At 48.6% G+C, this 13,581-nt stretch overlaps 2 protein-coding genes across 3 annotated transcripts in view; one reads left to right on the top strand and one right to left on the bottom strand.

Moving 5' to 3' along the window:
- Positions 1-13,581, top strand: part of GUCD1 (guanylyl cyclase domain containing 1) — a 319,725-nt gene that overhangs the window by 204,103 nt on the left and 102,041 nt on the right. The window lies entirely within an intron of this gene.
- Positions 1-13,581, bottom strand: part of BCR (BCR activator of RhoGEF and GTPase) — a 74,227-nt gene that overhangs the window by 19,382 nt on the left and 41,264 nt on the right. For both annotated transcript variants that reach the window (XM_058158251.1, XM_058158252.1), the window contains exons 5-11: positions 12,272-12,379; positions 11,364-11,424; positions 10,865-10,917; positions 9,853-9,993; positions 3,303-3,424; positions 2,571-2,739; positions 1,839-1,958 (exon numbers count right to left, since the gene is read on the bottom strand). In XM_058158251.1, the coding sequence (XP_058014234.1) occupies positions 1,839-1,958; positions 2,571-2,739; positions 3,303-3,424; positions 9,853-9,993; positions 10,865-10,917; positions 11,364-11,424; positions 12,272-12,379 (774 nt within the window). The remainder of the gene's footprint in view (positions 1-1,838; positions 1,959-2,570; positions 2,740-3,302; positions 3,425-9,852; positions 9,994-10,864; positions 10,918-11,363; positions 11,425-12,271; positions 12,380-13,581) is intronic.

Genomic DNA, 13,581 nt, shown 5'->3' on the forward strand with positions numbered 1-13,581 from the left:
TAATCCACCATGCAAAACTACACCACAAACAATAATGAAGAGTCTGAAATAATAGTCACAAAGTACACAAAGTGAAAAAGAAAGTGAGAAGCAAGGGGGCTTTTCGAGGACTCCGTTTCATATAATTTTGGGGCAAATTCTCCACCCAGAGGTTTTGCAATGGATTCATCAGCATATTTCATATCCTTCCAGGGAATGTAGGCAGCCTTTGTCTACCATGAGCCACGGTGGCCCAGTGGTTAGAGGGCAGCACCGCAGGCTCCTTCTGCTGACTGTTGGCTGCCTGCAATTTGGCAGTTCGGATCTCACAAGACTCAAGGTTGACTCAGCCTTCCGTCCTTCCAAGGTGGGTAAAATGAGGATCCAGATTGTTGGGGGCAACAGGCTGACTTTGTAAACCACTTAGAGAGAGTATATAATAATAGCAATAGCACTTATATACTGCTTCACAGTGCTTTTTTCAGCCTTCTCTAAGCGGTTTACAGAGGCAGCCTCTTGCCCCCAACAATCTGGCTCCTCATTTTACCCACCTTGGAAGGATGGAAGGCTGAGTCAACCTTGAGCCTGGGGAGATTTGAACTGCCGAACTGCAGCTAGCAGTCAGCTGAGGTAGCCTGCAGTGCTGCCCTCTAACCACTGTGCCACCTCGGCTCTATAAGTCTAAGGGCTATTGATTGCTATTGCTACAGCCACAGTGGGGCTTGGAGATTCTGCTGCTAATCAGGACCTGCTCCGTGAGTCGTGTGGTTAAGAAAATCCAGCTTCCCCCATTGACTTTGCGGCTGGGAAGGCCACACAGGCCTGTCACATGACCTGGGGTGCCACAACCATCGCAAATCTGTGCCAGTTGCCAAAAGCCTGAATTCTGGTCACGTGACATGGGAATACAACAGCAGTTATAAGGCTGAGGACCGGCCATAAGTCACTGTTTTCAGTGCCATGGTAATTTCCAAATGGTTGTTAAACAAATTCTTGTAAGTCAAGGACTCCGTCTGTATAAACTCAAAAGAACTGCAAAGAGAAAAAGGAAGCACGTAAGGCGGGCGGATCTCTTGACCAGCAACCACAAGGACTTGACTATCGGAGCCCTTCCTCTGAGGACGCCCAGGCTGAGAAGTCTGCTGCCGTGGCACAGAAGCCAGCTCCCTGACCCTGCTCCAGAGTGGCATCTCCTCCTGGCTGTAGGACCTCAAGGCTGGAGACCTTCAGCCACTCTGGCCAGGCAGACTGGACATGGGATGGAGCAGAGGCTGCACAGAAGGCTAAAGCCACGTGGGAACAACATAGACGCCAATCTCTCCTGGGTGCTCACATGATTCCAAAACCCGGGACCAGGCTTGACTGCTGCAAGCCCCTCTCCTTTCACAGCCCTGAGGGGGGCTGGCGGGAAGCTAAGGGTGCCACATCTGCTTCCCCGAACAAAGATGACTGACTGGGGCTCTGATGCATTGCAGCCCAGCCGAAGCAAGCAAAGCGTCTCAGGGAAGTCCATGCCAGGGACTCTTGAAATGTAAAACCCTCCTGAGGTGCCCAATTCTGAGATGACTGATTGGAAAAACAGCTTCTGCATCATGTTGCAGGCAGCCTTTCCCGCGCTCGGGTCTTAAGCAGGCCAAGGCAGAAAGTCACCAACCCCAAAGCTGCAGGACCAGGAGGCGGTGACGGCACTTCAGAAGAGAGCCCAGAGACAAGCCACATCCTTTGCCCCTGAGCTCCACATGCTTCCGCAAATAACCTTGGGAAATGGGCCACCCAGGCCCAACCGGAGGCTTCTGGGAGAAACCCAGGAAGAAAGAGCTTTGCACACCACTAGCTGAGACGCCCAGAAGATCACTCACTTTGCCATTGCGGTTGTGCACTCGGAAGGCCATGTTAGGAGACATCAGGAGAAGCAGGGATTCCTGTTCAGACAGCTTCTTCTTCAACCTCTCCAAGTTCTTGCTTCCCTTGTTAGCTTTCTGAGGAGGAGAGAAGCCCAGGCAGAGGTTGTGTTCTCCTCTGTTCACAACTCGAGGGTTGTGGGGGACCCAGCCTCTCACTTCCTCAAACGACACCGGGGGGGGGGTCTGAGCGGGGTCTGGTTCCACACAACCCATCAGGCCTTCTTAGGCCGAGTTCTCCTTCTCCTTCATCTGGAAACAGTGGCTCCGATATCCTAGTGCCTGGAGTCCAGAAGAGGAGGAGGAGGAGGAGGAAGAGGAGGGCTTTTTCCTGCCTCCATGGTCATACCGATAAGCACAAAGAACACGACAGGGGTCTGTCGCATTCCTGGCCACTAAAAGGTGCAGAGTTTCCACAGCACCCAATGCGTTCAGCATTCCTAGTTGACTATTCTGAGCCTCCTGGCCTTGGTGCACAGGGCTCCCATTAGGCTAACCCTCCTCAGAGTAAAGCAGTTGTGCAGCTGCCTGGTTTGCTTTAAGGGTGGTTAGCTAGCCAGCTCACTCTAGGCATTCACTGCAAAGGAGCCACAGTCCCTAAGCAATTTAGTATTTCTTAATGTAATGTCTGTCCAGTGGCAAAGAGGTGATAGCCAGCCACCCCAAAGCGCTGCACATCCCTCCTTCTACCTTTTCACGTTGGATGTCGCTCTTGAGTTGGGAGATCTTGATCTTCATGGCATCCAGCTCCTCGTCTGGCACAAGAGAGACGTTTGGCATCATCTCCGAGTCATCCACCATCTGGAAGCTGAGATCTGAGAGGGGGATGTACCACTTACAGTCATATTGCTGGCTCTTCCTGCGAAGGGGAGAAGGACGAAGGTGACTGACTCATCCCTGACCTCATCCGTCCCCAGAGCCCCCAGCAAGAGAAGGTGAAGCCAACCGCAGGCTTCTGCTTTGGGGAGCCGCCTGCACACATTTCAAACTGCTCCCCTTTCTCCTTCACTACCCTGAGCCTGGCTTTGGAGGTTAAACTCAAACCCCCCCCCCCAAAAAAAGCTGGAAAACAGATTAAAATGTGCTAGATTTGGTTGCAATTTGCAGGGATTTTTTTTGGATACCTCATAAAAGCATCACTTTCCAATGATACAAACTTTCTTTGCAATTTCTGCCTCAAAAATATCACATAAACTTCAAAGTGGCAGGGCCAGAAGTGCAGAACATCTGGGGGTTGGCAAGAACATGGGCTCTAAAGTGGAGTTCCCCCTCCTCACTTAGAAAGAGAACTACCCGGGGTAGTTCCAAAGTGCTCTTTTTGCCACTGGGCATCCATCCCAAGGAGGTTCTCTCAGGGTCTCCTTCCTTCCGTCCAATCATGGCTCCTCCCCCCCGACATAACTGGTCCCAGGTGGGGCTCACCCTCCAATCTGCTTCTTAAGTTTGGCGCAGAGGAACAGATCTGTGAAGAGAAAGACGTGACGCAGCTTCCGAGATCCCTCCACCAGCTCCACCATGAAGCTGTCCTTCAGGAGTTGCCGGTGCTGTCAAGAAGAGGAGTCAGGCCAGTTAGCTAGAAAAGAAGGGGCAAACAGGCCACGCCCCACCGGGCACCCAACGGTATCCTCTGCCAGCCTAGGGAAGGAAAAAGTGGCCAACAGGAAGCCATAATCCAACTGTGGAGGAACTGAGCAAAGATGACAAGGCAACTCTTTAATTTTGAGCATTTTAATCAGAGCAGAGTTAAACCAGGGAGTCTAAAGATGTAAGCAAAAGGCCGGGAAGGGCAGCCAAGAGATGAGCCAGCAGGCAAAGAGGGGCTGGTGCAGCTCCTGTCTACGGGAGTAAGAAGCCGCTACCTTGGAGATGCCGGATTAAGAGCAACCGCTTGATTACTCAACTTGTCCCCAAAGCAGCCCAGAGGGACTCAGCTCATGACAGAGGAAGGTCACAGCCTGCTTTTCTAACTCTTTATTCCTAAAATGGAAAAACCCTGACACCTTTCTTTGAAGTGAGGGAGAAAAAAGCCCTACTCAGAATGTTGTAACCTAGTTGTGTAACGATAGGACCAAGTTTGAAGGACCTCAAGTACTGATGGCAGCTCAAACCAAACTTGACTACTTTTTGTCCACCGGCCACTCTCTGTGCTCAGAGCCAACCTATTCTTGGCTTTTAGGTTTTGTGGAAGTCAACTGGCTGAAATTCAACACAAAGAAATAGTTCCCAAGTCAGTGAAAAAACAATTATAGAGCTCAAGGGTCTCAGCACCCTTGAAACTGCCCAGTTTATGGCTCAGGTTCTGGACAAAACTCTAGAAATGCAGATATTTTATTTCAAGCTGAGAATACCTGGAACAGTCGCTTCGAACTTGCAATACTTTTTACATCACAGATAAATGGATAGCCAGGAAGATTATGCCCAACACCACAACCTAACCTTTTTGGTCAGCCTTTTGAATTTGAAAAAGGTTCACCTGGTAAGTAGCCATCACTGAGCCCCCAAAGGATCTTTGCTCACTGCCAACTAAGTGTGTCCCCAAACCAGCATGAAGTCTTCTGTCCCATGGCACTTCCCCTCCTGCCTTTCTCTCTCCCTCTGTTCCAGTTACTACAGTCACCGACTTCCTTCCAAGGTGGCAAAGTCTAAGAGATCTTACACACCTGGAGCCACCATCCGATTTTTGTCAGGAGGGAATGAATACAGGGACAGCTGGGGAGAACTTCAGCCTCTCTCACTCACCAGGTGCAGGTAAGATGAAGGCAGCATCACAGAGCTGGAATGGAAAGAAGGGGCTGCCAGGCCAGGTTTCTTCCATGATTAGGCACAAGTGAGGAAAAACGCCACCTTGGCATTCTCTGATTGCCCAACGAGTGAATTAAAATCACCTTGAAGCAGGGTGTGTCCAAATCCTTCCTTGTGGCAGAAAGTCTAAAGGCAGGACTGTCCTTAAGCTGTTTATTGCTCACCCGGGACTTTTATTACTTTGAGATCCCTCAGTAAGAGGACTCGTCTGCTGAAGAAATCCCGGGAGATACAGTTCAGTATTAAAATTGAAAAGTTGAAAGAAAAGACTTTTTACTCAAATTACCGCCTGCATCCCATGGCCATTCAAGCCACGTTCAGCATGGTTCACTTTTTTCAGTTGCTCCAAACAAATTCGGAGAAGGCAGAAAACCAGCACCAGCACCTAACTTCTCCAAGCAGTTGACAAGTCTGGGAACATAACCAGACAATTCATTATTTGGGGGCATTTGCACTCCAATCACTTGATGAAAATCTCAAGGTAAAGTTAAACCTAATAAGAAGCATTAAACCATATAAAGTCAAAAGTCAGGCATGACTGATCCTGGTTGGCATTTGAATGGGGGGCCCTTTAAAATGTCCAGGGCCCTTAGGCCAGTGGCGAAATCCACTTACTTTTGCTATCGGTTCGGGAACAGTACCATGCGGGAGCGCGCGCATAAATCTGCGTATGTGCAGAGGGTAAAAAATGGGACATAATGACGTCCCATGGGTGGGCGGAGCCTCCCGCTGCTGGCGCTACCAGTTCGCGCAAACCGGATAGAACCAGCTGGATTTTACCGCTGCCTTAAGCTAAACTAGGATGTTGAAAACCATCCTGGAAGAAAGCAGTGGCAAACCCCACTTCCACCCCACCCCAAGAAAACTGCAAGGAAGCATCTAGGTATGTTAAGAGGGAGTCAAGCTGATGAAGACTTTACTTCATCTAAAGAAGAAGATAAAAGTTCCTGCCACAATTTTTCCTTTTGGGAATTATAACGGATTGTACAGGGATTGAGACTAAATTGATTCTGAATTTAATAACAGCAGCAAGACTGTTGATTGGACAATACTGGAAGAAAGAAGAGGTACCTACAATAGAAGAATGGATACTGAAAGTCATTAATTTGGCTGAGATGGCTAAAATCTCAGCTTTTTAAAAAGACAATACGCAGGAAAGATATTTAATTGAATGGAAAAAATGGATTGATTATCTACAAAATAGATATCAGATTAAGAAATATCAGATTGCCTTTGAATAATTAGAAAGTTATTTTATGTAATGGGAGGGGTTGGAGATGAAAAGCTTTGGATGAGGTTAATTGGATTGGAAGGAAAATTTTATTCTATGTTTGGTTTATGTATAACAATACCTTGTGATTGACCGGAAGCCGGGGGAGGAGGGGAAGGGTTTTTGGGAGGGGGGGAAAAGGGGGGGGGAAAATGTCTTTGTTTTTTTTTAAACTCTTTTAATAAATTAAAAAAAAAAGACTTTACTTCATCTGTTATTTCCAGAATATGTGAAGTGGAACTAATCCAAGGCCCCGTGTTTCCAGGAGGAGGAGGAGGAATAGGTAACTTCCGATTATCTCTTCACCTCCACACGACTTTTGGGCCGGAACAAACGCTGGTAGCAGCCTTTCTAATCAAGCTGGTTGGAGATGTGTGGATCTGGCCTATCTTATTTGTTTCCTTTAGGGAAGGGTGGTAGAGACGACAACAACAAAACAGCAGATGGAATCTGCTTCCCTATGGCGTAAACCCATTATTCCTGCACTCAGGGCAGTCACGTTCTCTGAGCTGAAGAGAAGCAGGTCAGGGTCTTCTCCTCCAGAATCTCCTTTTGGGATGCTCAGTGGGCACCTCCTGTCATGCTTCCTTGGTCAACTGGCCAAGAGGAAGTAATGGGTTGGACAAGCCATGAAGTGGAGGGAACTGCGCACTCCGTTTCCCTCTAAGCAGCAAAGGCAGGCAGGGGAAGGGCAACCGAGGAACAAACACTGTGAGTGAAGGCACACTGGGTGTCAAGGGATACACACATGGGTCTAGGCTAGTAGCAAGGGAAAGAAAGAGGGACTTTCCTGAAATCAGTTGCCTCAGGTGGATCTGGGGCATTTGGTTGGTGGCTTATACAGCGATTATGAAGTTTCCTCTTTCAGCAAGTCAAAATTATTGCCAGGAAGAAGTTTTTAGGGTTAGAAGCAGGAGACAGAAATGCTCTTGGAGCCCTGTGAAAAAGGAGACCCTCCATGCAAGCTTCGGGGAAGTACGGTAGCTCTGGTTAAACATTTGTTAATCTGCAAATTCCTCTTCAAGAAACACCCTTGAGGTTGCCATCCAGTGGCTCCAACAGATGTCCTGCACGCTCAAGACATTTCTGAGGCCACCAACATAGAGAACTCCCCAAGCGCAGACCGTGCACAACATTCCAAGCATTCATTGGTAACTGAATTCCAAACAAGTGCCTTGCAAGCAGAGCTTCTCCTGTCCCCTCCCTCAAAAGCTCCAGGGCCAGGGTCTGGCTGCAGGAAATGAGAACAGCCTGCAGAGCTGACTTTTTCAGCTAAATGGACTTTAGGATGCAAAACTTCCAATTACGAAGCAAAGCCGAAACTGGTTTCCTCTGGTTGCGGGGGTGGGGCAGAAGTCCACAGAAGTTTCATCCCTACTTCATCTGCTCTTTTCGCCAACCCTCCCCCCACCACAAAGCCCCCTCACCATTCCAACAGTTTGGAGGTCTACGGTGGTACTTGGAAAGACTAGAGAGATGCTCACTAGAATGCCAAGAAGTCACGTTCTTCTAGGGCATGAAAACCATTTCTGGCTCTTGAGGTGAAAATGCTTCACATGCATTAGCAGCAGTTGGTCAGAAGACTTCCGGGGCTACTAAGAAATTACCCTTTAGTGACAACAATTTGGCACCCAGAGCCTGGAGCAAACACAAGGCCACGTTCAAGGCCATCAGTTGCAATCTCATGAGAGATACAGGTAAGCATCGGCACCTGTACACAGGAACCCGCTGAACCACTGTGGTTTCTCCACTGTGGCAGCTTGAACAGGTCTGGATTTCAATTCCCACAATTCTCCAGCCATCTCTAGGAGTTGAACTCCACGTCTCTTCAAGTTGCCAAGGTGGAGAAACCCTGGAGCTGAAGCCTGGATGGAGGCAGAACTGAGTGCTGGCTAGACTCCCAGACTGCTTGTCCCATGTGCTGACACAACAGCTCTTTTCAAACATGTCTGCGTGAAGGAGAGTTTCAGAGATTGGCTTCTGGCTTTAAAAACAGAATTCTTGGGCAGGTTGTGCCCAAAAACACCTTTATGGATCTCAGCTCAAGAACCACATTACAGAAGAAAAACAGCAGATGAACATCCTGGGACATATTGGAAAATTATCAAGGGGAATTTAAAAATCAAATCAAGAGAACAATTAATAGCAGAAGGATATACTGTGATTACCAATGGTTGTCCCACTTATTATTATCTGAAAGATTTAAAATGGATAAAAAGATTGTGGCATGGAACAAAGTAAGTAAAATTTGAAATGCAGTTGTGTATGAACATGTATTTGCAGAGGAAAGCAGGTTAAAGAATGTATGATAAATGTAAAAGAATTTTGGTTGTAATGTACAGATGGACCAATGGGAAATTGTGTGGTTAAAGAAATTGACATTGTGTTATGATCCCAAATAGATTTTTTAAATAAAATGATATATGAGGACAGAGAAATTATTTAGAATGTATAAAGGCACTTCAAATGTATGTGGGAGATATGTAGGATATGAAGGAACATTTTGTCATGCCTGGTAGACTTGAAAAAGTTTTTAAAATGGATCCAAATACAGATTTTGAAACAGAGGATTTTGAAGATCAATATTAAATTGAACCTGGAACTTTTAGGTTTAATGGACAGTTAGTAAAAAGCCTTGGAAGATTATTTCAGTATCGGATCTCAGCAGTGGGATTACTGTGTGCACCGAGGTGGAAGATTCCAGAGCAAGGACTATGGAGAAGGGGCTGGGGAAGAATCACCAAAATTTAATGAATAAAAAATAAATAAAATTACAATTTTGTTGAAAAGGATAAAAACTTATTTGGATCAGAAAAAAAGTCATTGTCTATATTTATTACTGATTGGAAGCCTCTTATGAACTTTGTAAGACAAAAACCTATCAACTGCACTGATTCACTTAACAACCGTGGCAAGAAAGGTGGTAAAATGGAGCAAAATTCACTTAACAAATGTCTCGCTTAGCAACAGAAATTTTGGGTTCAATTGTGGTCCTAAGTCAAGGACTAACTGTCCTGTATGCTTTTTCTTTTTTTCTACTGGTTTGTGTTAACAGCTTTTATCTTCTTGCTCATAATAAAATATAATTTTAATAAAAGTTATACATGCAAAAAACCCACAACAGAATTCTTGGGATTTGTTCTGGTTTAGCTACATTCCACTGACTCTCTTGGCTCCGTTCACCGTTTTCACTCCCTCTGTCAGGACTTCATCTACCTGTGGAAGTTGGCCCTCTCCCACTCTATTGCCCCCTTGGCAGGTAGATGCTTCTCCAGGGTTTCTGGGCTAGAGTGACCAGCCAGAGGGTGGCCATGCAGAGAGCCCAAAGCCTGGCTCGGCTATCAACCTTGCCCCAAGCTCCAGCAGATGAATAGAGAAACAGGCTGGAGTCCCTTGTGCCCAGCAGTCCGTCACTGCCCGCCCTTTAGAGAGACTCCCCTCCGTTCTTCTTGCTCCCCTGCACCGCATAATCAGCTCTGGAAAGGGGAAATGGGTCTCCTCACCACTGAGCCAAGCCTGCACCTCTGCATTTCAGTAAGTCCAGCGTTTGAGTCAGGCTGGCTCACATTCCCCTCCCCCCAGGATGCCCTCCCTCCCACCCCAAGCTCTGCCAGGTTCTGCTGGGCCGAGGGCCTCGCTGTCCTTCAGGGGTTCAACGCGCAGTCCATTGTTGGTAAGAAAGGATAAGGCTGCCAACCGAATGGCCTCAAGAGCCAAAGCCGGGGATAGAAATGGCAGCTTTGTCTGGAAGAGCGATGTGTCTGTCTCCGGTCCCAGCACGGCTCCTGCCCACTCAGAGCTCTTGCAGGCCGCAAACAGTCACCCCTTCTGGGAAGTCCTGCTAACCAGGCAAAAGGCAGCCTGCCTCGTTGGGCAAGCGGGTGCCAGCTGGGCACTCACCTCCCCCTTCTGGACAGTCATAGATTGCCTCCTGGGCGTGATCTCCTCGTTGATGCTGGACAGGAAGTTCTGGGAGATGCGCAGGGCGTCCTGCAGAAGCAGGTAGTCGGGGTGACTTGAGGGGGTGTGCTTCAGCAAATCCTGTTTGTCAAGAGGAAGGGGAGAAGAGCGAGCATCAGAGCACAGCACTGGCAATCCGGCTGCTTCATTTCTGAAGGGTTTTCTGTCTAACTTAAAGCTTAAAACCAACCATTAGATCCAAGGTCCTCCTCCTTCATGCAGGGACCGAGCCTCCCAGACAGATGGCTGCCCAAGGCTCTGCTTGAACCCGCCCACGGCCTCCCTCTCCTGGGTCCCACGGCCTCCATCCATTCGGCTGTGTTTCTTCTCCTACGCGGCTGAAGTCTGCTCTCCCTAACAGTTGCATCTGTACCTCCAGGAGCCCAGAACTAGAGTTATGTTGATGTCTTGCTTCATCTCAGCTCAGAGACGCGAAAAAACCTCCACAAGTGAACAAGGCCTGGGATTCTCCACGGGTGGATTTCTGGCAAAGCTGTTTGTGGTTCTGCGTGGAGCAGTAGCTGCACAGGCGCCCTTATGCTCCAACTTCAAGTCGGCCCCTTTTCCTATTAGCAGCCTTGCTCCTACAAATCCTCCACCCAACTTCTTCTCCTGGGGTGTCTTGCCTGCCTCCCACTCTCCTACCCCAACCAGGAGTCATTTGAATGCGATCCAGTGTGCTGTGGGAACCCAACCTCTATTTGACTCTGCTGTATGAAGCAGCCATCAAGTTCAGCCAAAAAGATGCTGCATGGAGCATGTCAGGTGAAGGGAACACCTGTGCTTTGCTAACTTGTGTTCTGCAGCCGGTGGAAAAGACCCCATGTCTGGTCACGCTTTCCACTCTTTGTGTTATTTCTTGTTTGTGCATTGATTGCTCTGAAACAAAGCAGCCCCTCCCCTCCAATTTCCAGCAGAAAAGCCAACAACATTAGCATTCATGGCAACTTACGTGGAGCACAAGTGTACTGCGTGTGACCCGATCCACCGGCTTGTAGAGGAGAGCTATGGGGAAATGAAGGAAAATTAGAAGCTGTAGGGCAACACAATTCTCTGGGAAGCAAAATAATCCAAATGGAAGAGGAAACAGGTTCTAAGCAAAAGGTCCATGGGAAAACATGTCTTCTTTGACGGCATGCCTGCTACAATCCTTTGCAATTCACCTCTGCTACTCCTCACCCCCACCCCCCACAGCTAGTCAAGCCCTTCCCATCCCCTGCATCATGGATGGCTATAGGATGCTGTTAATCCTAAGGGCTTCACTCCAACAGCTGCAATTTGGCTGATCAAAAAAGAAAAAAACCAAACAAGCCAGTCAGCCCTGCTCATACATGTCCCTGCAGAACAAAAAAACCCAAAGAAACCCCTGGCCCCGTATGGAGCTCCTTCTGGGGGTGGGTGGGGGATTGTTATCGTCCAGAAAACATCCGCTGGGGCACCACACGACTTACTTTCCAGGGAGTTCTTTGTTGTCTGGTCTCTTGCATCCTTGGAGCTTCTAGCTCTGAGGTTCTGCAAAAGATGCATAAGGCTCAGGTTAATTTTCTTCAGCCTGCATCATGGACTTGCCAGCTGTTCCTTGTCTGGCAACAGATGCTGCCTGGTTCACACACCAAATCCAGATGATCTTCCAGCATAGAAAGCAACAGCTCAGAGGTTACACCTCTTGTCATAATGGTTGCCGCCACCTCTACGCAGGTTCTCCCCTGCAGTTGACGGGGGTGAGGGTGGGGGGGTGGGGGGGCCTTGATGAGTAGCTCAGACGAACTAGCTGGAATTTCAGCAAGCCAGGAAGGCCTCTGTGCCTTAGAAGCAGCCCCTGAGGGCCAGGGAAAGAGCAGGCGATGCTGGACCTCAATCTGCTCTCAAGTGTCCTTCGAGCCCAACTGAGATATTTCTGGAGGGGTTTTGGCTCTCTGCTATCTCACCTTGCAGGTAATGTAGGGGGAGGGGGGATTTTGCTTGGAGGGAAAGTATTTCTCCGATAAAAGCCACACTGGAAGGAGTTCTTGAAATCACTTGCAAGAATATTTGCTAAGAAAGGAAATGACTCCACTAGCTGGATGTGACTCTCCTCCCACAGCCAAAGTTGAGTTGGGATGAATCAAAATCCAAGCCGGGTTTCCCAGGCTCCAATTACAGCCCCCAAATTAGTTGGCTTCCCAGGGGGGCAGTATGCCTGGAGAAGCCCCCTGCTTCTGGCCATCCTCACTGCTGAGAGACCCGCACCAGCTCCATTGTGGGTTTAGCCCAGGTGAGGTCGGGGCAGAAGAGTCCCATCAGATCCCTGCAAGGACCCCACCACCACACACACACAGCCAGCAGCCATTGTGCAGGAAGAGGCAAGGGCTCTGCTCACCTCCGAGATTTCTGCAAACTGCGCGTTGGCTTGGCAACACTTCTCGGCCGTCTCCATGGCAACCTCGTAATTATCCACAAAGGCCCGGTACACTCCCAGCTGGCTGGCCTGTGGGGGGGCAAAGGCGGAATGAGACCCAGCCCTTGCGGAAAGGAGGGCGGAGACGGCCGCCAGCAGCCATCACCATTTCAGGAGGTTGTCTGGAGATCTGGGGAAGCAGAGGACACCTCTGGACGAGCCTCTGCCCACCACCAGCAGGCGCCCCCAAGCCGATGGCTGAGTCACAAGGGGGAGACACGCCCAGACTGGCCCCATCGCCTTTGGCCCCCGGGGGGGGAAGATGCCCCTCTTTGAGGGGACAGTCCTGCGGGTCAAAAGCTGGCCACGCAGCCGTTTCCTTTGGGAAAGAGCGACAGTCCTGCAAGGGCAACACACTCGGAGTGACTGAGGAGGGAGGGAGGGTGGCCCACATGACACCACAGGGGCAGCATCTCTGCAACCGGATGGCCTCAGCACTTCCGACAGCGTAAAATGCCCCCCACTGCCCTTCGCAACCACATGACTGAACTTCAGGCACTTTTATTTTATTTATTTATTTATTAAATTTTTATACCGCCCTTCTCCCGAAGGACTCAGGGCGGTGTACAGCCAACGATAAAACAACATATATACAATTAAAACAATATTTAAAACATAGCAGATTAAAGGCTGATAAATTAAAATTTAGATATTAAAATTTTAAAATATTAATAAACCCCAAATTAAAATTCACCACTGTGGTGCCACAGTGTGCCAAGGCACTTGGCAACCAGCCTGCATTTATGACCGGTGGCTGCATCTGTCCCCACAGTTGCCAGGGTGATTGGCACCCCTTTTTGCCAGTTTCAGCAAAAAACAACCAATTAACAACAACAACAACAACAACAACAACGAGTTGGAAGGGACCTTGGAGGCTTTCTAGTCCAACCCCCTTGTCCAGGCAGGAAACCCTACACCATTTCAGACAAATGGCTATCCAACATTTTCTTAAAAATGTCCAGTGTTGGAGCATTCACAACTTCTGCAGGCAAGTCGTTCCACTTATTAATTGTTCTAACTGTCAGGAAATTTCTCCTTAGTTCTAAGTTGCTTCTTTCCTTGATCAGTTTCCACCCATTGCTTCTTGTTCTACCCTCAGGTGCTTTGGAGAACAGCCTGACTCCCCCTTCTTTGTGGCAGCCCCTGAGATATTGGAACATTGCTATCATGTCTCCCCTAGTCCTTCTTTTCATCAAACTAGACCTACCCAGTTCCTGCAACCGTTCTTCATA

The sequence above is a fragment of the Ahaetulla prasina genome, chromosome 15, assembly GCF_028640845.1.
Source record: "Ahaetulla prasina isolate Xishuangbanna chromosome 15, ASM2864084v1, whole genome shotgun sequence".
In the NCBI taxonomy this organism is placed as follows: domain Eukaryota; kingdom Metazoa; phylum Chordata; class Lepidosauria; order Squamata; family Colubridae; genus Ahaetulla; species Ahaetulla prasina.